The sequence below is a fragment of the Oenanthe melanoleuca genome, chromosome 1A (genome assembly GCF_029582105.1).
Source record: "Oenanthe melanoleuca isolate GR-GAL-2019-014 chromosome 1A, OMel1.0, whole genome shotgun sequence".
NCBI classification, from domain to species: Eukaryota; Metazoa; Chordata; class Aves; order Passeriformes; family Muscicapidae; genus Oenanthe; species Oenanthe melanoleuca.
Window position 1 is genome coordinate 34,100,580 of NC_079334.1, and position 25,515 is coordinate 34,126,094.

Genomic DNA, 25,515 nt, shown 5'->3' on the forward strand with positions numbered 1-25,515 from the left:
AGTCTATTAAGTTACTATGTGCCAGTATAAAAGCAAAGGAAGTAGGATACAGCCCCTGTGTTCTTGAATTTACTTCCTTCCATTGTAACGTGTTCCTACTTTATGTGGGATTACCCTGCTCTTGAAATGAATTTTAAAGTTGACTCTTGTTCTCTTTTTTCTTCTCCCAAACATAAAAACAAGCCAATCTAAACATGCTGAAATTACTCAGCAGACTCAGCAAAATCTGGTCATGTTGTTGTTTCTTGCTTCTTTCACCAATAGAGAAAACTCAGTTTTGTCAGTGTGTATTTAAAGCAATTCATCATTGGTGCATCAGATTCACACAACAATGATCAAAGGAAGCAAAAAAGCATCCTTTACCACAGAAAAAATCCACCAACCTATAAGTCACTGCAGTAGTACATAAAAGTGTTCTTTGGCCAAAAGCACTGTTGAGAAATGAACCAACAGCTGCACATTTTTACTTGCTGAACTTAAGCCCGTGAAATGAACCCAACACTGAGTCTAATATGAGAAAATCAATGGACTGTTGCCTTACTCAGTGCTTCTCCAAAGACTTTTGAACTAGAACAGAATTCATTTTAATGAGCATCCAACATCTGGAAAAGCCCCTTAAGAGTTACAGAAAGCTGAGTTACAGAAAGCCAAGTTTAAAAAATCTTGCAAGAGTACCAAATCTCTACTGAGAAAACACCAGAAAGGCTGGAAAAGGAGAAAAGAAAAAGAAATAAAATCTTCAATTAATCTAAATATATTTTGGAAGCAAGAGTGAATTATATTATGGTTTGGAGATTTACTTTAAAATTATTTCAGACACAGTCTCTCATTTGAGTATTTGATAAAAACTGATATACCTGTAATTAGCAGTAGATTTTTGGACTGAGTCCAAACAGCAATTTTTCTAGTGGCTTTGAGTAACATAGTTTTACTCCTTTCTGTAGAGCACAACTATACCTTTGACAATACCATAAACAACCATGAGGAAAAACACTCCATATGTCTAGAGGGATTTTTTATTGCCTCCTTTCTGCTTCCCGCTCAGTTTTCAAAAATTGGCTGCAATGCTTTGCTGTCTTGAAAGTAAAAAGAACACAATACTTCTGCAACTCTATTTTATTAGTCCTATAGCTTATGCAACAGGTGGCTAATGTCAGAAGAGTTCAGGTCAAGCAGTGTCTGTGCACTTGCAGACATCCAAAGTCCTTTCTAACTCAAAAGTACATTTATGTATGTGTATATATATTTGACTTTTGGCCTCTATTCACCAGTAATTTACATTAGGCCCTGAAAAGCTAGAAAAGCTGGATCCACTAGGTAACATTCAGAATATCTCCAGATTTTACACATGCAAGAAATGCTTTCTGAGGCATGGATTCTGAGGAAGGACAATTGATAGCATGTTATATATTATTAATTTTAATCTTCTGGAACTTGCTTTCATCACTGACACAAATGAAAACAACATGCTAGAGTGAACTTTTGATTTTTTGATGGCTGAAGAACCTTATAAAGATGAAACATTTAAAGATCCTATTTTTTTTCTCTTTGGATTTAAAATTAAAAAACAGTAGATAGTGATAGATTAATATATATAGGAGAAAGGTTGGAAGGAGGAGAAATAAAATTTCTAAAGAGTTTTCCTTTTCTATTTGCTATGATTTTAATAAACTGTGATCCTATTAATACCACCACTCCATACACTTTTGTAATCAGTTCCTTTTTTGTAATTGTGCCAGTGTTGCATCCACTGTATATGAATTAATGCCAGATAAATATGGCTATGCTTCAAGAAGCACTATTTTTCATAGCATTACCCTGAACTTTCTGGCTCAAGTACACAAATTTGAGGGACAAATGTCTCAGAAAAGAACAGTCTACAGTGCTTCCAGCCCTGCTCTCCTACATGACTCTTCTGCAGTTGTACAAAGGCCAACGAACATCAAATGAGACATGTAGACTGAAGCCAAATAATTCAGACTAAACTGATCAAGTTTACCCATCCAGTGCAAGATGTTTTCAGTTCACGAGATCTTTTTTCTTTTGTAGGCTAATTAGAACAGCTTGACTAAAACTTACTGAAATATTATGTTCCATGCCATTCAAAAATTGTATGAGCCAATGCCAACACTACACCCTGTTCCCTTTTAAAGCCATATGCACTTCTCTTAAAATTTTAAACCTGCTTAAGGTATCCACAGCTGCTTCTAATATTTTGACCGTTAAGTTCTGTTCTTCCTCTCCAACTGAATTGCTATAAAGTATTCCAAGCAGTTAACTTTGTTTTGTTTTTTTTGTCTTCTTGCATAATGGTGCTGTATTCAAACATGGGAACTGTACAACTGAACAACTGAAGCTTGTATTTTTAGGTTCAAAATTGAATAGTTGCCCCTAAAAGCTGGAGTTTGCATATTTTGCTCAGCATTCTTCATGTTGGTATTGCATACAGTTTTAACATGTATAGGCAGCATAATGAATACTCTAAAATATATCTCTCCAAAAAAAGCCTAATTAGTATTTAAGGTTTATTCTGGTAAAAGTAAAGAGAAGCCATATAGTTTTGCATTTCTCTTTTATATTTCCTTTTTTTTTTTAATTTGATTTCTTTGTTTGTTTGTTTTTTGAGTGTTTTTTGTTTGTTTGTTTGTTTGTTTTTTTTTTGTCTCAATTCATCTGTTGGGTTTCAGACTGATACAGCATTTTGTGTTGATTAGGATGAAATTAACAAAGAATAAGACTTGTAGGTTAATGGTTTAAATTTTGCATAAAATATCTTTCTCATGTTGCTACTCTGGAAAAATATCTCATTTTCTACAAAACAGAGACTCTTTTAACTTTAATGAATTCTAGGTAAATTTAAAGTGCAAGTTTTATCTCAACAAAGTCCATGTTCTTCAAAATTCACACCAAGAATAAAAATCCCTCTATGACAAGCATATAAACAAGAAAATGCAAAAAGACTTAGAAACCAATGTTCAGAAATTTAATAAATTGCAAAGCAGCTGAGAGGAAGAGAAAAAAAATCTGAACTTGAAAAGCTGGAGAGGCTATATGGATTATATTATACAGATACATACATATCTCCACATATACTGTGGATATTAAATACAGACAAGATGGCCTGTGATGAGAGAGAGAGAAAATAGTGGGGTGTTTTCTCCTTACTCTCCTCTGACACTAGACTACAAATTTATTTCCTAGTGCAAATCAGATTATTGTATTTTATTCCATTCATGCCTATACCTAACAATTGAACATGTTGTTTACTATGAAGAAAAGCTGCAGGAAAGTGAGTGTTCTTAGAGATATTAAAGACTTTTCGTTCTTAATTTTTTTCTTTCTTTCTTTTATTATTTTTTTTTTTCTTTTCTCTTACAAATGGAAACAGGAAGCCAGGAGAAAAAGAAGAAGGCTCTCAATGAAGACTGCAGTGTGAACCCACCCCTGGTTAGATTTTAGTTCTGAGCAAATGATTGCCAAAAGGGCTAAGTACTAAAAACCAGACATCTCTAGTGTTTTCATGGGTGACATTGCATACAAAAATGTAATCAGTTGTATATAAAAATGTATCACTATTAGGGGTACTATGATACATTGAAATAGTAAGAATGAATAATGGAGAAAAGGCGCTAACTAGTTTTACAAGCATCATACACTGTGATCTTTATAGAACCTCAAGCTATCATTGGTCTTAACTAGCACTATGCAAACTTTATGTTAAAAATGTACATGTACAACGTATCCAGTTTTGGAAGCAGCATGATGCTGCTACAGCAGCATCCAGCAGAGCACCAATGATTGCTTACATACCAGGCAGGTATGACACAGACTTCAAACTCAGCAGTCAGCCACTTTCCTGTATTTCAGGACCCCACAGATACAAATTAGACTGCTGGAGAAATTTTCTCTAGCTCCAGGAAGGGAAATCTGCAGTAACTGACATCATCTGCAGTCATCCACAATCAGAGCTTCCTAGAGAGAAGCCCATGCTGGCAACACTTCCCACAGCTCTACTCAGCAGGAATAACCTAACAAGTGTTGGGTAAGGGAAACATTCACTCCATGAAGGCAGGGGTGGAGGATGACTCATCTGGTGCTGTTCCCAAGTTATCCTCTCCAATCAAACCAAGAGCTCACTGAGGAGCTTCAGGAACCAACCCATAGAATTTTTTTTTCCAGAGCAGTAGAGATGGTACCACAATCTGGCTCCTTTGTGGATGGGCAAATGAGGAATCAGAAAGGACATTAACCTACAAAGTCTGAAGTAGATGGGTTCAGTACTCTTTATAGACCACTTTAATTACTTTGCATTTTACAGCACCTGTCCTTTGCAAAATTTACCAAGTTTTCTCCATTTCATATAAACACTATCCAATGTAAAGTCCAAGGAAAAAGTTGTTTTTTCTTTCTTTTAGTGGTAAACTTTGAAAGATGATTCATAGTATGTTTCTGAGACAGCCTTAGATAAGAGGTTTTTTAAGAAATGGGAGAAGCAGAATAAACAAAAGGTATTTACCTTACCCTTTAGTTAAATTGTGACTGTAACTAGGTCAGCTATAGAAGTGTAAAACACTCCAACAAATGGGTAGATTCTTCACAGGATCACAGAATGGGTCAGGCTGGAAGTGGGACCACACCTGGTCCAACCTCCCTGCTCAAGTAGGGTCATCCTTAGAGCACATGGTGCAGGATTGCATCCACACAGGTCTGGAGTACCTCCAGTGGGGGAGACTCCACAGCCTCTCTGGGCAAGTTCCAGTGCTCAGCCACTCACACAGTAAAGTTCATCCTCATATTCAGGTGGAACTTCCTGTGCATCAATTTCTGCCTGTTGTCTCTTGTCCTGTTGTTGGGCACTGCTGAGAAGAGCCTGGAAATCTTCTCTTGACACCCTGCCTCTTCAGATACTGACAGACATTGATGAGGTCTCCTCTCAGCCATGTCTTCTGGAGGCTGAGCAGGTCCAGCTCTCCCAGCCTTTCCTCATAAGAGAGATGCTCCTGTTCCTTCATCATTTGCTGCTGTTCCTGGCCCGCTCCAGGAGCTCTGTGTCCCTCCTGCCCTGAGGAGCCCAGACCTGCACACAGCACTCCAGATGTGGCCTCACCAGGACTGAGCAGAGGAGCAGGATTGACTCCCTTGATGTTGGCAATGTTCTTCCTAATGCACCCCAGGACACCACTGGCCTCCTTGTCCACAAGGGCACTGCTGGCTCATGGACAGCTTGTGGTGCACCAGCACCCCCAGGTCTTTGCAGAGCTGCTTTCCAGCAGTCAGCCCTCAGTCTGTGCTGTCCCTGGGGTTATTCTTCCCCAGGTGCACGACCCTGCATTTCTCTTTGTTGAATTTCAGTTCTTGTAAACAATCAGATAAGGGTCAAGCTGTAATTTCCTTTTTAAATATCTACATTTCAAATATCCTGTATTTTCCAGGATTAAGGTCATAAGGTCGCTAAGCAGTAATGTAGAAAGTGAGGGAACCTAAATGCACATGGAGTCAGTGCACATAGAAAACTTGCTGGACTCTTAGTATGAGCCCTCTTATGGCAGAGACTGAGTCAGCCCATTGTGTTGAGCACTGAGATGTATAAGCCTATCCTCTGTAGCTGGTAATCCCATCCTGTCTCTTCAGGGTTCCCATCTCCCTCCCTGCTCACCCCTCCTTAGAATCCCTTTTATTGGTTTGAGCCTTGCAAGGAAAGTAATTGGGAAGCACATGCTAGTTGTAAGCACTGTGACACTCAGACACAGGAAAATAGGACAGAAAAATCTATATTAGTTTTCTGCTTTCTTTGCTTCTACCCTCCTGTGGAGTTAGGAAAAAAAGCTCTCTTTCAATGAGAAAGTAAAGGCTGCCTGAATAAGCAAGTGAATGCAGCATTTGTGTTGCAGCCATTTTCATACAAACAGTTTCAGATAACTTTGCAGTATCAGCCTCAATGTGTACTTTGTTTAGAAAAGATTCCCCTAATCATCAAAGCACTGCATAAGAAACAATCACAGCAATTAGGACATGCCAAACAGAAGAGACAGCTGTGGAGATTTTTTTGTCTATTTCTCTGAACATCCTTCCTTTGATTCACTTGAGTTGAGTTCAATTTTCTAGTTAGCTTTAGGCTCTTTCAAATAGACATAGCCCTTACACAACTGCTAACACTGCTCCACTGTCTTCACAGCAATAGCAGAGCCTTGCTCCTCACTCCTGCAGCCCTCACCCAAACCTGCATGCTGCTTTCACCCATCCCCAGACCACTGAAAGTCTCTGAGACTCCAAATGCCTCTTCCCAAGAGCGATTTCTGCCGAGGTACTTGACAAAAAATAAGTTAGCATACTACAGCAGGGCCAAAAGAAGTTCACTATTTAAACATTTATGTTCTAACATAAACATAGATAAAAAACTTTTATGTATCTGTGAGTTGCTTCCTTTTCTCCTCACTTATTTGAGACACTTTTTACATCACAAATGATGTAAGTGGAATTTAGATCACTGTTCCACTTCTATAGCATCTAGTATCACTGATCTGTCATTTAAGTGCTTGGATTTAATAGTTTTTAAGTCATAAGTGGTAGAAGATAAAAGGTGGGTTTTTTTAATTGTACGTTTGTCTACAGTATGCCTTTTTTTTTTTCCCTGATACACTGTCAAATTCATTATCATGAGGCTAAAAAATACAGCTTCCTCAGCCTTAAAAAAGAGCTTGGAAGATCTATTAAGAAATATCCTGGAAGCAGGTAAAATACAAGAACACAAGGCAAGGAATTATTATTTAGGAATAAGCACTGTAGTCCTTTAAGAATAAGCTGTACTGTGCAATAGTTGTACCACAGCTGCACAGTGGCAAAAGTGAAAAACATCACCAGTTTCCTATAAGTAACCAAAATTTTTCAGAGAAATTGTTAAAATTACTAAGTTCAGCCTGCTACAATTAAAATAATTTTTTTGTTTAAAATTAATTTCAAAGAACATGAAAATATTAACAACTTGAATATTTACTTTTCTCTGAGCTAATCTGTTTTATTTTCACTTCTCATATAATGGAAGAGATATGAGAAAATTAGCACAGTATTAGGCACTTTAGCAAGATCAGCAGTGTTCTTGATGAAAAGGAATGATTTTTTAGATGTATCTAGTGAACTTTATAGGCTCAAATATTAGATTGTCTAACTTAAAAATTTTGAGAGGAAATCAATTTCTGCACTTTGTAAAGACCCTCAGATGCAAAAGCCAGTCACCCCTTTAATATAATCATTTCCCATACACCTTTAACACACATCAAAAATTTTATATTATTGAAATGGCAGGCATTTAGCTACCTTTGGATGACTATTTTGCAAGATATCATTGTAATTTGACTGATGATTTCTCTTTCTTACAGGGGTATAAGGATCTGCTTCTGTATTCTTGGGACTGCCTTGTTTGAAATACAAATGGCAGCAACCAAATTGTCAGAGCAACACACACTGCAGGGCACACTCAGACCAATCTGCAAATTCCCTCTAGCAAAGACAACAAGCACAATGTCCAAAATGAAAATAAGCAGACTGGTTAGACAGGTGACATTGCCAATGCTTTCCAAACATCTCTGCTTCATGGGTCTGCCAAGCAAAGTAGCTTACAGCTCATGAGGGGTTTACCAGAGATTACAGCAACCACAGCCAACAAGCAGCACCCTTTGCAGAGCACACATCCAACTTGATTAAGCCTGCATGCAGCCCTGTCACTTGCTATAAGTCTTCCTGCTTATTTCGAGTTGTTAAGCAGAAACCACAATTCCTTAATTACATCCTTTGCAATAAGCAAAGCTGTAGCAGTTACAGCAATGTCATTCAATTCATAACAAGAAAAAAAATAATTCACACGAGGGAGGTGGTAATCCTCAAGAAAAACTTTCCTAAAATGTTGTATGCAATACTCTGCAAGGCTGAGAACACATTCATGAACATCCCATTTTTATACTGGCTGAAATACTTGCCTTCAGATTCTGTCTCTTTAAGTAGCTTCTAGATTAGTGCCACCCTTTTCAGAAAGACTGTGACAGCAAGTGAAGGAGGGAATCTAATGCTGGCAGATGAATGCAAGTGCTGTGTACATCTGCATGAGATTCTGCAGAGAGATAGAGAACTTTGGACATTTGTGCAAGTACACCCTTGTGTACATCCACATGTGCAAGTTAATTCCCCAACAACTCACTAAATATTCCTCCTTGTTTGTGCACACATAGGACTCATGAGTTTGTATACACAGTTGTGCTGCCATACATTCAGTAAACTAATTCATTATAGTATTTCTGGGTAATGATCCATTTCATTGTCTCTACAATCTCTGCAGCATTAAGCAGAAAGCTGTGAGAATATATCAAAATGAAACCTGTCTTCTTCACAGGGATGTCTCCATCTCCCATACAATGGCTCATTTTGAATACTATTTTTGCTTGCCTATTACTTCACCACTTCTCAGGGATTTTCCTTATCTTCATATCCCTAATCTGATTTAAGATTCCAAAAGAGGATAACCCTCTGACAAAAGCATGCCCAGATCCATCACCCTTATGAGGTCTATGCCTCCACTAGCTTGCAAAGTAGCCTCCAAAGATTTAAATTATGTACTTTGAAACCCAATTGTACAATCTGTTGTAATAATGATAACATTAGCAATAAGTACCTGAAAAGAACTTCACAAATAGAAGTTCTATACTGCAGGTAAGATTCATCTTAGCTAATTTCAGACACTGAAAATCAAGTGTTTAACTTAAATTAGGTGGTTCATCTCCCCTTAATTAAGCAATAAATGCACATACTGCCAGAGGGTGAGTCATTCTACATTTACATAAACAACTCAGAAAAAATGAAGGAATTGCCCTCAAGAAATATTTATCTCTGCCATCTGCATAGAGTAGAAGCTTTAATGATGTAAGATGAATTCCACTCTGACAGGAGCCTCATAGAATCACAGGATCATTAGGATTGGAGAAGATCTCCATGATTATTGAGTCCAACCTTTGACCAAACACCTCCATATCAACTAAACTATAGCAGTAAGGACCATACTGGGTTGTTTCTTGAGCACTTCCAGGGACAGTAAATTCACCACCTACACTGTTTAAGCATCCTTCCACTGGAGGAATGCTTCCTGATGGCTATCCTGAACTTCCCCTGGTGCAGCTTGAGACTCTGTCCTCTTGTCCTGTTGCTGGCTGCCTGGGAGAAGATGCCGACTCCCACTTGGCTACAGCCTCCTTTCAGGTTTTTGTTGTCAGTTCTCAGAGATTTCTCAGTTTTCAGCAGGACCTCCATCCATTCCTAAACTGACAAATATAATTAATAGAGTTCTAATTCTCAATAACAAGACAGAATTAACAACTTTTCTTCAAACAATTTTTGTTCTGTGCTCCCCACTCTTTGTTGATTCTGAACTTCACTGATCTATGATGCAGTAGAAAAGAGCAAGGACTCTCTTGAAGTTTTCTAATATTTTCAATTTGTCCCAAGATATTTGCAGGCAGGAGAAAGCAGCCCTAAAGAGCCTCTCAACTGTGCTCCACATATTCTATTCATACAATTAATCACACACTTTTAGTCCTGACTTAACAGCAACATTCAGCAGTCAGGACCTAGTATTACTGAACTTGGAAAGAAAGATTTCCTTAAAGAAATACAGTATTTTAGGACAATGGTCCTAGTAGACTGGACTCTTTTGGTCCACTGAATAAGACAGAGAGAGCTGACATGGATTGGCAGTAAAGATTGTGAGTGGATTTTTACTGACCACATTTCTACTGCCAAAAGTAATTTATGGGTGGGGCAGAAGGAGCCTCAATTTTAATCTTTAGAGCCATGAATGTGAACAATTCTCTCTGCAGAATTTATGAGCTGTTTTACTTATCAGTATTTCCTCAGAGTTTTCAAGCAGTCAGATTGATTACCCTTTCCTTATACTGTTTGTGCATGCTCCAGTTTGGCTATACAGTGCATAAAATGGACATGAACTGCATACTGCACCATACAAGGAAATTAAAGGCAGTGACATGCCAATCATAGTTCTTAAATTTTTGCCCAAAAACACAGCAGGGTATCATGTGTAAGAAATGTCCAAATGTCCATCTAAATGTCCAAATTCTTCAGCAACAAGGATAACCTAAATATTTGGGAATTTTTAATTGACTAAATTCCATAGGTCATCTAAACAGATAGAATTTTAAAAATTAGTAAATGGACAGTTTTATTTCTTTCTATAACAAGCCCAGCTTTCATAAAACAATTAATTCTGAATGTTTTCAGTGCACAAAGAAGTAGAAGTTTGGGGTTTTTTCTTTCTCTTTAAGTGCATCATTTCCCAGAATAAAAATCTCAGATTAATTTATTATCAGAAAATACCTGTCAGCTGACAAAAAAAAAAATCACAGGATACAAACACAGCCCAACATCCCCAAAAATGAGACACAAAAGCATGGCTTGAAAAGTTTACCTTGTGAAGATGTAAGAGGTCATAAATTGTCTAACCCAATGAAATGGGATGATGTTCTTACTCCAGTGAGCAAACAGAAAAACTCCCATTGATTAAAGAACACAGCAATTCTAATTTCAGAAGGATTATTTTGTCATGTATCTAGAATGAAGTATTTAAAATGATGGAGCAAACAATGGACATCTTCCTATAAGACATCACAGAGATGGTGAAAGAAGAGAGCTGCAGAAGCATACAAATATAGAGTAAAATAATCTAGTCTGTTTGGAGACTGACTCTCAATAAGTGAACAAATTTATTTACCACCAGTGTCCTCAGCACTGCAGAGGCAGATTCACACCCCAGAGGAGCTGAAGGGGGTAATGCAGCCTGAGAGAGGAATAGAGGAGGGACAGTGGAGAGCATCACCTCCCAAACCCTGGCCTGGCACTGGGAATCTGTGCTTCTGCTGGGTTTGCCCATTTCAGTGTTGAACCTCTCAGTTAATGCTACAATTAATGACAAACAAAAAGATATTTTCTACATCTCATTTTTTTGCACATTACAATAAACAGTAATTCTTTCAAAATTCTATCCATTCTTTACCCAAAAGAAAACATATATGATATGTGATGCATATGTAGATATATGTGCACATGTATAGTATCCATGTATGCATCTTTAAACCACCCTCCACATTAGTAAAAAAAATGTATTGACTACACTTTAAACTCCTGCAAATACATAGATAAATGTTAACAGGTATATGAGCACAAATACCCATCTCTATATTTAATGTGCACCATAGAATAAATATATGTAGTGGTTTCTCTCCACACAGGATTCACTGCTGGTGCCAAAAGGCTAAGGCATTTATTATCTCTGTGCTAAAAAATTAAATATCATGGTGGCTTCAGAAGAGTTGTACTAATCTATTCAATTAATTGCTGGTTTAACACTTGAAGTCATATCCAAGCTGTATCCTGCTACTCCAAAAATGTTGGGGCAAACCAATGCTTGTCACACTGAAACACGTTTGAAAGTATCCTAAAAGAAGCTGCAGAACAAAATTAATCATGTGAGCACAAAAATTATTGGTTAAATAGCTATTCTAAAGAGCCTAACTGTTAAGGGCAAAACACCCAAACTGCACTCAATGGAAGAGAGTGTGTTGATCTCAAAGAAAAAGGATTGTATAGTAATATTGCCTTACACAGTCCTTAAGTATCCAATTGGAATTGTATCAAATATTAGTTTAAATATCATCATTCCAAAAATTTAAATAAGAAAACCAAAGGTAGCAGAAGAGTGCTCTTGCACTTGGAATTTCTTATTTTTATATTTAAGGCTCTACTTGAATATTTCTGTTAAAATATTTCAGCATTAAAAAAAAAAAAAAAAAATTATATAATCACACAGCTAGTGATAAATCCACATTAATCTTACCAAGCAGCTCAGGAATATCAATAAATTACACTTTGCCTCATAGTGAATCTATGTGAAGTAATACCCCAGCCTTTTCCAAAATGATCTGAAATATTTAGTTGCTTTGAAATGGTGGCAGTATTCATACATTGTAAAATGCCTACTCAGCCTTCAGTTCAGGTGAAGTACTGCATCCATGCAGAAGTTTATGACTAAATTACAAACACAAGCTTACAATATGGCAGGAACCAATATTCACCTATATCTTCCAAGAGACCAATACTTGGATATGACACTGATTAATGGCTTGATGCAAGATACATAATATTTCTCACTAATTAATTAAGACAAAATAACTTGTTTATATTGAAATGGTGTCGTGAATCACATTACTTTGTGTAAAGGCTGCTGAGACCTTTAAAGACAAATATACATCTGAGTGAAAATTATTTTTGAAAATACAAGCTTTATTTTCATGCAAAATAAAATTTTTAATAGGAAGTGAAGTTCTGTCCCTTAGACTGAAATGTGACTACTAGCACTCTGTCTTTGCTGGCATTTATATAAGTATTTCAAAATAAAATCTTGCAACTCTGCTTAAGTAAATTAGTCCAGGAAAAAAGGGATAATATTTTCCATAGATGCAAATATTTCCATAATCCCCTTGCTTTTAGGAGGTCTGAGTTATCCAGTACCTATTTTGCTGATCAGAATCTCCTGTATAATATTATTTTTCTTTTGCCAAATTACCTTTAAATAATTTTTTGAATTACATTATTCAGTTAAACACACTTGTACTCAGTAGGTTGAGATTTGCATGCTCCCTTTTCTGAAATTTTTCTTAATCAGCTCCCCTCAGTACTCTCCATCTCTGTATCATGTCCACAAATAAGGCTGAATAACTCAGAAAAAATCCTGCACTGACTTGGTGGGGCCCTGGGAAGAAAGCCTTGTTTTCATTTCCACACATTTTTCTTTTATTCCCCACTCCCTTGTGCTAATAGCTTATCTTATAAACCAAAACCCTTGAAGGCTGTGACTGACATAGCTGTCACAGATGGGGAGGGTTACTTTGCTCTTGCTCATCAGTAACACAAACACCAACCCATTCCCAACACCCAGCTGGAGAAACCTTGTTCTTGCATAGGAGAAGTCTGGATGTGAAAGTTCTGCAAATTAGACTGTACTAACCCCCCCACAAACATCTGGAGAATGGCATCACCTATGAACAGAGTACTTGACTGTCAATCATTAAAACAGTTTCTTTGTGGAGGAACCTATTTCTTAGGTTTCAGCTAATAATACACAACCATGCCAGTCTTCAAAGTGATACTGCAGCAAGGTAAAGGAAACAGCAGAGAAGATATTATTCTCTCCTTATTTTTGTCAGAATCACAAGGTTATACAAGAAAAAATGCATGTTGTATATAAAATCTCTTCTACCCCTGTCTTCTTATTACAAGCAGGAAAAAAGAATGGATGCATTATTAGCCTGACAGACAGGAAGCTGAAAACAACAGTAAGAGATTAGGTTAAAAAAAAAAAAATTCTATGATAATATAAGTGACTTCAATAATGCTTTAAAAACTAGCTAATTAGGTTATTTCTTCAGTATTTAAAAAAATAATAATAATTTGTTAGCCAAGAAACAACTGCACTCTAAAAAATCCATTCATTATTACCATTTCACATATGAGCTGATTTCAAGGAGGTACTTGATAGTAACCAGAAATGAAACTAGGTTTTGAATTCCCATGTGAGTTGCTCAGCCTTACTCCCTCTCAGGAGCATTTCAAAAGAAAATCTGAACCTGCAGCTCTCTAGCTTTTAGATTTGTGCTGCTCCTTCATGAGAAACAGATTCCTTCAGCTCTTCCTTCCAGCACTCTGTCTGTGGCTGGTGAGCTGGCCAGCAATGATGAAAGCAGGCAGACTGCTCAGCTGAGGAAATTTCTAAACTCCTTTTGAACTTTTATTTGTTATTTCACATTCTTATTTAATGCCTATTTATTTCCACTACAGAGGTAGCTTACAAAAAAAAGAGCCTGAAAAACAAAAACCAAACCAAACCAAAAATACTCTAAAAAAAAACCAAAAAAAAAAAAAAAAAAAACCAAACCAAACTTGTTTACTGCATAGATGTGTTGCCAGGAAATCTCATTGTTGCAGTGGTGAGTAAAAATCCTGCACCCTGGCTTATGTCTTACTCACCCCTAAATCACGTATGAGCCATGCAGCCTTTCCTGATTAATGAAAGTGGTCAAATGTTTCACAGCACTTGGTAGGAAATCATCTTTCTGTGCATGGCCATGCTCATTACTAAGCTGTGAGGGTTCTACTCATGCCCTGTAATTTAAATCCTGATGCACAACAGGAAGTTTTCACTGCCAAACATTTTGGAGCTTAGCACAACACCAACAAGATACAAAGCCAGGTGTTAAAACTGTCACAGAGAGATAATTCAAAATAGAAAACACAAGAGAGAGCTCAACAGCTATTTTTGCTCCAATTTGTTTTCAAATTTGCTGCAATTGGAGAGTTTTACCCGAAAAAAATATTTTGATTAACTGTTGAGAGATATATTGAAGGATGAAATGCTTTCTGCTGAATTAAGATCAGAAGTGCAGAGCAGCAAAGGAGGGTTTACAAGGAATAAATATAACAAAAAAAGATAAGTCAGATCAAATGCCATGCTGAAAGTAGGTTATGACAATACTAATATTATACTTGGTCAAATTCTCTCATGTTTTATGCAGAGTTAGTACATTTAGTGGCTGGCACCTTCTCAGTTTATATATCCAGAAATATTATGATCCAGCTCTAACCACTTCAAAATTATGCTTCCCTTCGATTTGCTTATTTTCCAAGTTCTTTCAGCTTGGTTTACACAGAACATACACGAGAGCCATCAGAAATCTGCACATCTTACATGAGGGAATTATCCCTTCACATTTACCAGACAAAACACTCTGCATTCCTTTTCTGAATTTTCAAGAAGTTATGCTATCTTTCAGCCAACATCCTCTTGCCAGCAAAAACAAAAAGGAAGGTTTGTGACCTTAAAAACATCATGGGCAAGTGAAGATTCGCACAGAATAGTCCACCACTAGGTTTGAGAATAGATATATGCTTCCTCCTCTTCCAGCTTAATCCCCAAACACCCTCACTTGTCAAAAGCCTATTGTTAAGGCATGGGCTTCCTCCAAGACCACATCCTGTGAATCAGGTCAGAGTGAAACAGAGAGCTGATTTAAATGAACTGCTCTTTGCATGCCCTGTGTGTAAGTGCTAGGAAAACTCTGTGACTCAAAAAATAGCCCAGTATAGTAGAGAAAAAGAGGCAGTGGAACTAGACCAAAATGAACAGTTAGACAAAAAAATTAGCAGTTCTCATTTGTCATTCACACCATTAGTATTTACTAAATACAAGTTTCTGCTACAAAGAAGATAGGCGGTGTACTCAAAGGCACAAATTAGTACCCAGAAAAGCCATTTTTCTTCAAAACAGGCCTGCTTCACAAATACTTAGATTTTCCACATCATATTTAACAAGTCAACAGCCTATCAACAGCTTTACACACAGGACCATTGATGAGTGTTATACTGCCTCACAAAGGGCACAAAATATTCTGCATCTTTAATAAATTGTGCTAGTCTATGCTGGTTGGATACATCAAAATCAGGATAATATGTCTCCTGGAGTAAAATTCCACCTCCAGCTCAGAGCTGGGCCCACACTTAGGCTAGCTATGGACATAAAAATGATGACAAAGCCAAACTGTCCTTATGAGGCAAGAAGGAAAAGTAACTCATTATTTGGATGTTTCATTCTTAACTGATCCCTTAAAAGACAAAGGATAGACTTGTGGTTATGATGTGGAGATTGGGACTTGAGATATATATGACTTGAAATTCCTAGTCCTGCCACAGAGTCCCAGCCTGAGTGTGGGAAAACCATCCATTTTCCCTTTAATCTCTGCCTTCCCTCTGCACTCTGGGCTTTATGTTTTCCCCTTTCTCCCACAGTCCATCTAATACAGCCATATGTTCTACAGGGCTGGGCTGACTTTTGCACACATGCACACTACCTGTCATAGCAGGACATCAATCTAATAAAAATATCTAGGATCAAAGCGTGGTTGAAATAAACAGAAAAATCCACAGAAAGAACATTATTTTTATTTGAGAGAAGAAATGTTTTTCAGTGCAACCGAACTCCCCAGTCTTAGTAAACCCCTCAATAAACTCATTAACAAACCCCTCACTCTGATGGGTACTTTGGGATGCTCCTGTCTTCTAGGATCCCCTATAAAATGCAGCTGTAAGAAATATTCATTGCAGTGCTCCTGAAGGGATTTTAAATCAAGGATTTTGAAGTTCATGGGGCCTCTATGTTCCTTGCTAAAAAGAACTGAGTCCCCAAGAGTCACTCCACTGTCTCACAGGCTCTTGAGGCGTGAGGACACTCCAGTATGGATAAGCCAGGGAAATAAGTGTTTCCAAGCAAGCCACTAGCTTGCTTGGGCTTTCTGGGTTTCATGAACACCCTACCAGTGCTTTTGGGAAAGTTAACAGGAGCTGCAATATTTCAGTGCAATGCCCCTGGAAACACCCATACTGCCAATGGCACTTCTTCTAGGGAAGTTAATCTGTCTCCAAACGGAGTCCTTACACATCTATATCATTGTGGGCCATGGTGCTGTCAGCTCAGGGAAGCATGGACTCATTTCCATGTGCCTGAAGGCAGCTGAACCAAGGAGTGACAAAAGAGAAGGAGACCATCAAGGCTGTCACCCATTCCTTTGCACAACAAAGGATCACTGCCAATAATACTATGACTGGCAACTGCACACATTGGGGTTTCCAGTGACAGAGATACTATATTTTCCACAGGCAAAGTTTCTCTATTTGACTACTGTTATGGCTGGGAAGTTTTATTAAAGCCTAACTAAAACCTCATGGGGTACAATATAAGCCCATTATTTTTGTCTGAAGATGGAGACCACTTATCTCCATTTGTTGCTCTGAAGAACAGATTATCCAGGGGGCTGCAAAAGTGTTGCACCAACCAAATGTTGCAGGGTTGCTTCAGTTCTGCTGGTTTATTCACAGTGCATCATCCTGCAGATACACTCCCATTTTTGAGGAAAAGATTTCTTACTGAATAGTTGTTTGGTCAGAAAATCCCCAAGCAGGCAGAAATGCAATATGAAAGAGTGTGATTGTTTTCTGATGATGTATAATACCAGCTCACAACTCACCAATTAATATGGAATAAGTTGAATTCTATGCTCTTATTTTGTAAGAGAAATGATATGAAAGAAGTAGAAATTTAGGCAGAGGTCTTAAGCTCAGGTTGGTGAATAGTCTCCTATATATGATCCCAATTACAAATTACAAATGAGAAACATAATTCAATCTACATTCAATACAATTTGTTCACAAATAGAAAAGATTTAAGAGTTGATATCTTGTTACTTTATATTTATCTCAACTCTATGAAAATGTGCTTGACACAGATGATTAGACAATAAACATGTAACAGTGAAATTTACTCCAAGCTCAAACAGAATGAAGCTCTTAAATCAGTTATAATATAGCATAGACAGATGGTACTGGATACATAAAGCACATTAGAGACACTGTTATCTGTTTGATAAAGAAATAATTCAGAGCACTAGACAAGAAGCTGAAATTGCTGACAATCTGAACTCCTGCCAGCTGTCCTGGCTTCACTGGGGCTGTGTGAATTTTAAACACACATAGTCCCAGGTGTCCACAGTGCTGACTGAAATTTCTGGCAGCTAGCTGGATGCTTTTGGAACACTGCTGGCTTCCCATCACCAGTGGTCACTATGGGGAGGAGATAGGCAGTTCCTGGCTGCTTCTGCTGCCCTTTCTGCTGCCTTGGCTGTGGTGCTGCAAATGAAACACTCGGCACAATGAGCAGCCTCTTCTCTTGCCAACCCACAAGGCAGATACCTCCAGGGCATAGTGCTGAGAAAAGGAAGGGTATGACAAAATGGGGAAAGAAACTCATTTATTTTTCTTCCCTAGATTCAGTGCATCAGGAAACTCAGTGGAGCTTGGCCCTCAGAGACCCGACAAAAACGTGTCCAAGAAACTGAAAAGTCAAAGAGATCTGTGATTGCAACAGATGCCTTGCTTGAGAGATTTGGGGAATGGTGGGAAAGGGTCACATGAAACCTAAGTAAGTGGTGTGGAAGGGTTAGCTGAGGAAAGACAGAGATATGGAAGTCATTTATGGCACACATCTGGTATTCCAATGTGCACAGCACTCCTGTTGACGTGACCAGGAGCTCCACCCATGTATGGAAAACAAAAATATTTGCCTTGAGATCTGTCTTTATAAAAGAGCCTAGCTGTTTTCCCAGTTTGGTATCTTGTGACAGGCAGGATTTACCACATCACTGACAAACTACTTAAAATTGATGAAGGAAAAATGAAAGGTTTCCATGCACATCTCAATGACCTAGTGCAAAAGGGCTGGCTGAAAGACACCAGAAGCCCTCAGAATAAAACTGAGATGCAATGGTACAATGCCAAATGAAATGTACCTTAAAAGTGACTTTAACAGCTCCAGCACATGCTTTTGCCTAATCAGATCAAAGTGTTTAGCTTGATTTTTTGACACTGACATTCATTTTAGATTACTTTAACAACACCCACTTGGTACAACTAAGTGTTTTGGATCCCATTCTCTGTTGGGCATACTCCCCAGATTGCACAATCTGTTCTGCTCTGTCCTGATGATTTACTGGGGACTGCTTTCCCAGCTTAATTGTTCAGATTTCTGTGCTCTAGAGAAGTTAGTTGTGTCTCTTCACTCAGGTGGACACATAAGTGTGGAAAGTTTCTTCTGGAAGGCCTTGCAGAAGATCCATTTCATGAGCTCCCCTAAGATCTCCCTGTATAAAAATGGAATTGCTTCATGTACTTAGTGGGGCTGGACCCTGTAAGAGAGATCACAAACAACTGTCTATTCATCCTCTGGCTAGCAGTATCTCCATACTACCCCAAACTGAGGTGTCTAGAAAAGGTTTGGGTTTACATATGTGTACTGGGTCAGCTGGGGAGGCTGACTAGCACTTGCTGATAATGAGCAGTGATATGAAAAATGCTGCAGGCAAGACAGAACAACTTGAATTAAGTGATACAGAGAAAAATAAGTCATATTCAGTAGCCTGTAAAGATGTCTGCCAACAGGAAGGAAGAAGCAGATAAAGCAGACAGCAGCAGAGAGATAGCATGAACAAAGAGAAACTGAGAACAAAAAAACCTAAAAGAAATAAAATAATACAACAGTAAAGGAATTAATTGAATCAGGAAAGAAGGCTAAAATCTTATCATCCAAGTCATACAACCAAAACACTGCAATTAATACATCAGATTAATCTCAGAGAAAATTCACTTTGGGAGCATGAATGATGGTGCAGGGTTCCTGAAAGAAGGAAGTGTAATGATAGGAGGAAAACTTTGGGAACATAAAGCAGTGCTCTCACTGCTAGGAGCCAGACCAGAAGACCAGTGTGCCTAGCAGGGGTTGCTGACTCCTGGCAGCTGCACAGCTTTGTGCTGGAGAGGATTCATGGCAATGCACTTGTGACTACAGCATCTAATGGGTGAGAGTGGCTGCAGCCAGCCATGCTTTCAGGTGACCTGGAGTAAAACACTATTGCCATTGGCATTTTGCTACAGATCAATATTACAGACTCACTGAAGGGAGACCCTGTCATCCACCCCCCCTACTAAAGCAGGTTCACCCAGAACAGGTCGCACAGGACTGAATGTCTCCAGAGAAGAAAACTCCCCAGTTTCTCTGGATATCCTGTTCATGTGCTCTCTCACCCTGAAAGTAAAGAATTTTTTCCCTGAAATTCAATGGAAATTCCTGTATTTCTGTTTATGCCCTTTGATCCTTGCCCTGTGTCTAGGCACAACTGAACAGTCTGGCCCCAGCCTCTCAACATCCACCCTTAAAATAATATAGTGCAGAGTTATGACTTAGTGACCAAAAAAACTGGTTTGGCAAATAAATGCCTTCTTCATTCCTAGTTTCAATTAATTGTTTAATTTACCTTTCTACAATATCAATGTATTTTTTTTTTCACTTTGTTATTGTTTAGTGGCTCATTCTATAACTACAGTATCAAAATGCAGCCTACCATGATCTGATGATTTATTTTGCAAGTATTACAAAAAATACTATACCCACTATACCAGAAAAAAATATTAGAAAATATACCAGTGTTTACAGACATGGTTTTGCATAAAAACACTCTATGGTCCAGATGAACAGAAAAACTCCATCTGCTTCAAAGCCAGCCAGCATTTCACCTCATGAATCCAGCAGCTGGATTCTGTTCCTGTGTACATATATAGGAATAAACTTTTGTCTATATGATACTCAGGGAAAAAGAATGTGCTCTGAATACTTGTGTTCAGATATTTTGCATGACTATTCACATCATAAAGTGTTCATGCAATCAGCCTAAACATTAGTGGGTTTAGCAAGAAAGCAGATGGACCTGTTGTATGAGACTTAGGCACCAAAGCACAAATTATGAAAATCTTGAACAAAAGTGCATTTAAATAAACTGCACACAGAATAATTTAAATCATTAGCAACTTATTATTTGCTTTCGTAAGCTTAACTAAGTTTTATGCAATTAAGAAAAAAGGTAAACATAATCACCTCAAACTTCTTCTACCACAGCTTTTATGACACTATCACTTTTATTAAACCTCAAACTTCATCATCTCCACAAACAACAAAACAACCACAACTACATGTGCAAGCACAACAAAATGGTGTGAGATGAGAGAAACAGCAAGGGAAAAGAGAACTGATGTTTGCCACTGTATCCCCAACCAGCCTTGGCCTCGTGAGAAAGCCAACATGAGTGACAAAAGTCTCAAACAACCAGGTTTGGTGAGAGTGAAGTTCATAGAGGAAACAGATGGGTGGCAATGACCTACTTTATTGACATGCATAACCCAAATTTATTTTAGAATTATTAGCACTTAATAAATAGCAACAGGATATGTCATGTGTCAATCTAAGTGCCTTGCAGACAGGATGAGAAAATTTGTGACCCACAGTGCAGCAGATGTTAAACACCAAAAAGCAAGCAATGTAAAATGCACTGTTCTCAGCAGACAAGAGCCAAAGTTAGCTAGATGATGAATTCATATATTCCACTGTCTCTTGCAGATAGAGATTCCATATTTTTTTCCTCTAAAATAAGTGCTCCCTTATATGCAATGATATATATAACATAAGCATACAAGAAATATGTTAGATTTTATTCTGAGTTGGAAAGTCAGACTAGGTGTTCACTACATTTTGATTGAAAAACTTTTTATCTGACCATTTTCATAGTCACAGAGTCCCAGTGTACAGCATTGCATACAACAGTCACACAGAGATATCACACGGATTAATGTGTTTGCTAACAAAAGGTCTATTGGAATCAGCACTCACAAATGGTCAAGCTTTGGGATGACAAAACCTCTAGTGAACAACTTGCATCTGTTCAGCAAACCTGAAGAGACATTAATGCTAATACCTCCATCAGATCTGTGCTTAGAACTACTGTTTAAATAACCTACACATATTTCTGAGGCTACCCAGGTGGTGTGGATCTCCATCCCTGATGGAGAAAACAGCATTAATACTTTTAGGCTGATCTTTTGAAGCTTACTGGTAAGAAGAGCATTAAAATAATGTCATCTTCATAAATACCCATCCCCCTTACAGTCCAAACCCCTATAGCAAAAAGATTTCAGGAAACTTGCTTAAAAGGTGAATAAAAGAGAATCTTTCAAAAGATCTGCCAGGACTGAGAAAAGGGCTGCCACTAAGCATTACTGGGAATGTCAGACTTGTGAGGGGCTAATACAGAAAGGCTTCAGAAATTAGTGACTTTTTGAATGTTCAGCACTTCTATGGATCCAGGTGGCTGGGGGAAGTTTCCAGACCATCATGTTTAGAGCCTGATCTTTCTTGTTATGGATCATCTTTTAAAACTGCTCAGCAGCCTCCCTTGAGAACACACATAGAGAAGGATGTCATGTTTGTTTTTTGGGAAGTTGGTTTGCTTTTTGTTCTTTAAAAACACAGTCTCTGAGATGACAGCTATTGTCAAACCAATGAAATTGCAAATTGGTACCACAGTTTGTGTCCATCCAGGCTGTTACTTTACTCACTGGAAGTTCAGCAGAGTTCAGGACCAGATGCCTTGGAAGGCTGTGTCTCCCAGTTGGTCTCACACTAATTACTAATAGGTCCCAAGTGGTTTAAATGCTGAAGGCAAGATGCTTTATATCTTTCCCCACACTTTTATAAGTAAACAAGAAACACTTCTCAGCAGCCAATGTAACCTTCTGCTTTTTTCATGGAAAATAGTATTTGCAAATCTAATTTACTTTTCATGGAATATCCATTAAGGAACACCACTAAAAACAAACAAAGAATATTTTCTATTAAAAATAAGTAAACAAGCAGGAATTGCACTGTGTTGAAAACTGATTACCTTCAAACTTATATTATCTTTGTACTCATGTTATAGAAATGGGCTGTTCATCACTTGTAATCAAGACATAAACAGTGTTCTACATTTTTTACATTTCTGTATAGGCTGTCTGACACTACCAATGCATCATCTCTGGGGGACAGGGAGATGTGACACAGAAAACTCCAAGGCAAAAGTTAAGTGGCATGACTAAAATCTCATGTGTAAATATGTGGCAAGGTTTAAAAAGGAAACCAAATGTTCAGAATCCCAACCCTATGCTTTAACCACAAAACCAACTTTCTTCACCCAAACTGAATTAACCCACTAACTAAAAACAAAGATAAAACAAGTTTATATATTATGTGCATCTTGCCACTGTAACAGCTCTAATGGCATTTAAGTGCTTTCAAACTAAGATACAAATAAAAATATTTGTTTCATTCCAGCGTGGTCATCAGTTCCACAAACCAAGAGTACTGGAAAAGCAGGAGGAAGTAGCCCCACAGCTTGCTGAAACTGTGTAAGCCACACATGCAGCCCTAAATTAGTGACTGAAAGACCTACAGAAACATATGCTGCTGACAAGAAGGGACTCAATACTCGTGTAAAATGCATGAAAAATGTTTTCAACTACAACAGAAAGCCTAGTTGAAAATCAAGCAAAAGTTTTATAAAAGTTAACTATGACTCAAATTTAATCCCCTTACAAAAGAAAAAAAAAACCCTAAGCAGTCTAAAAAATATTGTGGCATCCTACTTCAGATAATCCTTTTTTTCAAAAATCACAATGAATTAGGGCTAAATAGGGGCTAGGAAGAAGCTATTTTGCAGAAGAGAAAAGCACAAGTACTTTTCACTGAGAAGTTGTTTTTCTGGTTCAGCAGTTCTGCAGCAAGAACAGCCAGATCATTTGAAAATTGAAAAGAAAATCAATTGCATGTTTTTATTTTAAAAGAGCTTCCCTGTGGGAATAGGTGTGGGCGTGAGATCTCTTTTTAAATTTCATAATATAGCATAAAGCTGCCAAGATTTTTTTTTTTTTTTAATACTCTGTTTACTGGGTGCCAGAATGATTTTTCTCTCCTTATGATTCCACTGATCCTTATCAAAATTAATCTGTGAAGTGAATAACACTAACATTTAAAAACAGAATATTTATTCAGACAGCAGCACTGAGCAAAACAAATTTTCAAGGCTGCTATGGGAGTTCAGTGATGACAGAAAAGTCTATTTACTCATTTACCCCCAAGTTCAGCATGCAGAAAGTTTGTATCAAAGATTTTTTCAAAGCAAATCAACATTACTTTTTTTAGAATGGAGTTCCACAGGTAAAGTTTACAACTAACCTTGCTATCTTCGATCTCCTGGGTTTTTCCTTGCAGCGTTTTCCTCTCTCCAAAATCACAGGTTGGCTTTAATGTGAGCTGACAAGAAAGCAGGGAGCTCTCTGCCCCTGGGAGCTCCAAAGGCTTTGGGGAGCACCTCTGGGAGGCAGCAGGGCCAAGGTTGGGAATCGGGAGGGCAGTGTGGACAGGCTTTGACCCCACGGCTGGCTGTCTCAGCTTGGAGGCAACCCCAAGCACAGGCATGGCTTCTACAAAAGTGTCTTCTTTCTGCCAAAGAAAATCCTCCTGACCTCAGCCTGGTAGACTCCAGCAGTTTCAGAACAAACGCTTTAAACAAAAGTAGCAGTCATCTTTTCAAAAAGCCTTAAAACGATAATATTAGGAGTTTCACAAGGAAGCAGAATTTTCCTTCATCTCTCGCGTTCTGCCTCGCAGCCACTCACACGCACTGCTCGGTGAGTCAGTGGCTCTGTAAGACTAAACGCTCCTCTGGGGCGTGAACTTCTCTGGAAGGTAACTGCCACAGAGCTGCCTGCCTGGGATTAAAGAACTCATAAATTCGCTTTCTCTTCTTCCTACAGCACTCCAGGTCTGTGCGTTAAGTGAATGAGGGATGGTAGAAAAGGAGAGAGGGAAGAGAGGAAACCTCCCCGTACTCCAACTGTCAAAACAGCTCAGAGACCACAACACTGGAAGCAGAGACCTCTTCCTGGCTCCATAAATAACCAGCCCACATCTTAAAAAAAAAAAAAAAAAAAAAAAAAAACAACCTCTTTTCTTTTTTTTCTGTATTGAAAAAAAAAAAAAAAAAAAAAAAAGACCTGAGTAGTGGCCAAAGCAAACAGCTGTTGGACGAGTTTTCATCCCGGAAATAATCTCAGCAATGAAGCTGTTTGTCTGATTCCTGGCTATTTTTCACTGCTGACAACCATGAGCTACGGTGTTTCATTCTCTGTTCCTCCCGTGAAATCAGGTTAAAATCGTGCAGGAGCATGGCTAGAAACAGACACTGAATCACACTGTGGGTAGCGTCTGTCTGTGCTGTGAAAAATCCATACAAAAACACAGAGCAGGATATAGGAGAATTGCAAGCATTGTTAGAAGATTTAGTCAATACAGCTTTCAGAATTCTTTTTTTTTTTTTTTTTTTTCTTTCTTGATGGTGGTGTTAACGTCATCTATTCAGTGTTAACACTTCCCTTTCTAAAAAACATTGGAAGCTCCATCAAGTCCATGTCCAGTGCATCATTTATTCTTATTGCTGACAGAAATATTCTTTCTGGCAGCCTCAAATCCTTGCACATAGAAATACAAGTCAGGCAGGCAGAGCAGGCTCCAAAGTGAGTCATGATGGACAGTCCAAATGGTTAAGCAGCATAAACACTTACTTAAAAGAACAACTGTAAATTCCTTTGAGATCCTGTACCCTTTAATACTGACATGAGGAATAAACCTGTGCAGAAACATCACACTGTTCAACTCCCATGGGGTTTTATCACCCAGCATTATAGGCATGGGATTTTTTGCTATGTCTTCCAAAGTAAAACATAAGATGATTTGACTTATTCTGCCCCAATATAGTACATGGTATTAACTATGCCTTCCTTAAACAGTATGTACTATTACCATCATAGATAAAAGCACAAGTGAAAATAAGAGCCCTCTGGACTTTTATGTTCTCAAAATAAGGATGGCAAAAGTTAAAAAAAATCATTGAAAAGAAAGTAAATGAGAAGCAGATTGAAAAGATCTTAAATTGTGCT

The 25,515-nt window shown here is 38.1% G+C and overlaps 1 protein-coding gene across 5 annotated transcripts in view; it reads right to left on the reverse strand.

Moving 5' to 3' along the window:
• NAV3 (neuron navigator 3) overlaps positions 1-24,392 on the reverse strand; it is a 248,387-nt gene extending 223,995 nt beyond the window's left edge. For all 5 annotated transcript variants that reach the window (XM_056516356.1, XM_056516355.1, XM_056516353.1 and 2 more), the window contains exon 1: positions 23,753-24,392. In XM_056516356.1, the coding sequence (XP_056372331.1) occupies positions 23,753-23,995 (243 nt within the window). In that variant the 5' untranslated portion in view covers positions 23,996-24,392. The remainder of the gene's footprint in view (positions 1-23,752) is intronic.
• Positions 24,393-25,515: the final 1,123 nt, after the last annotated feature.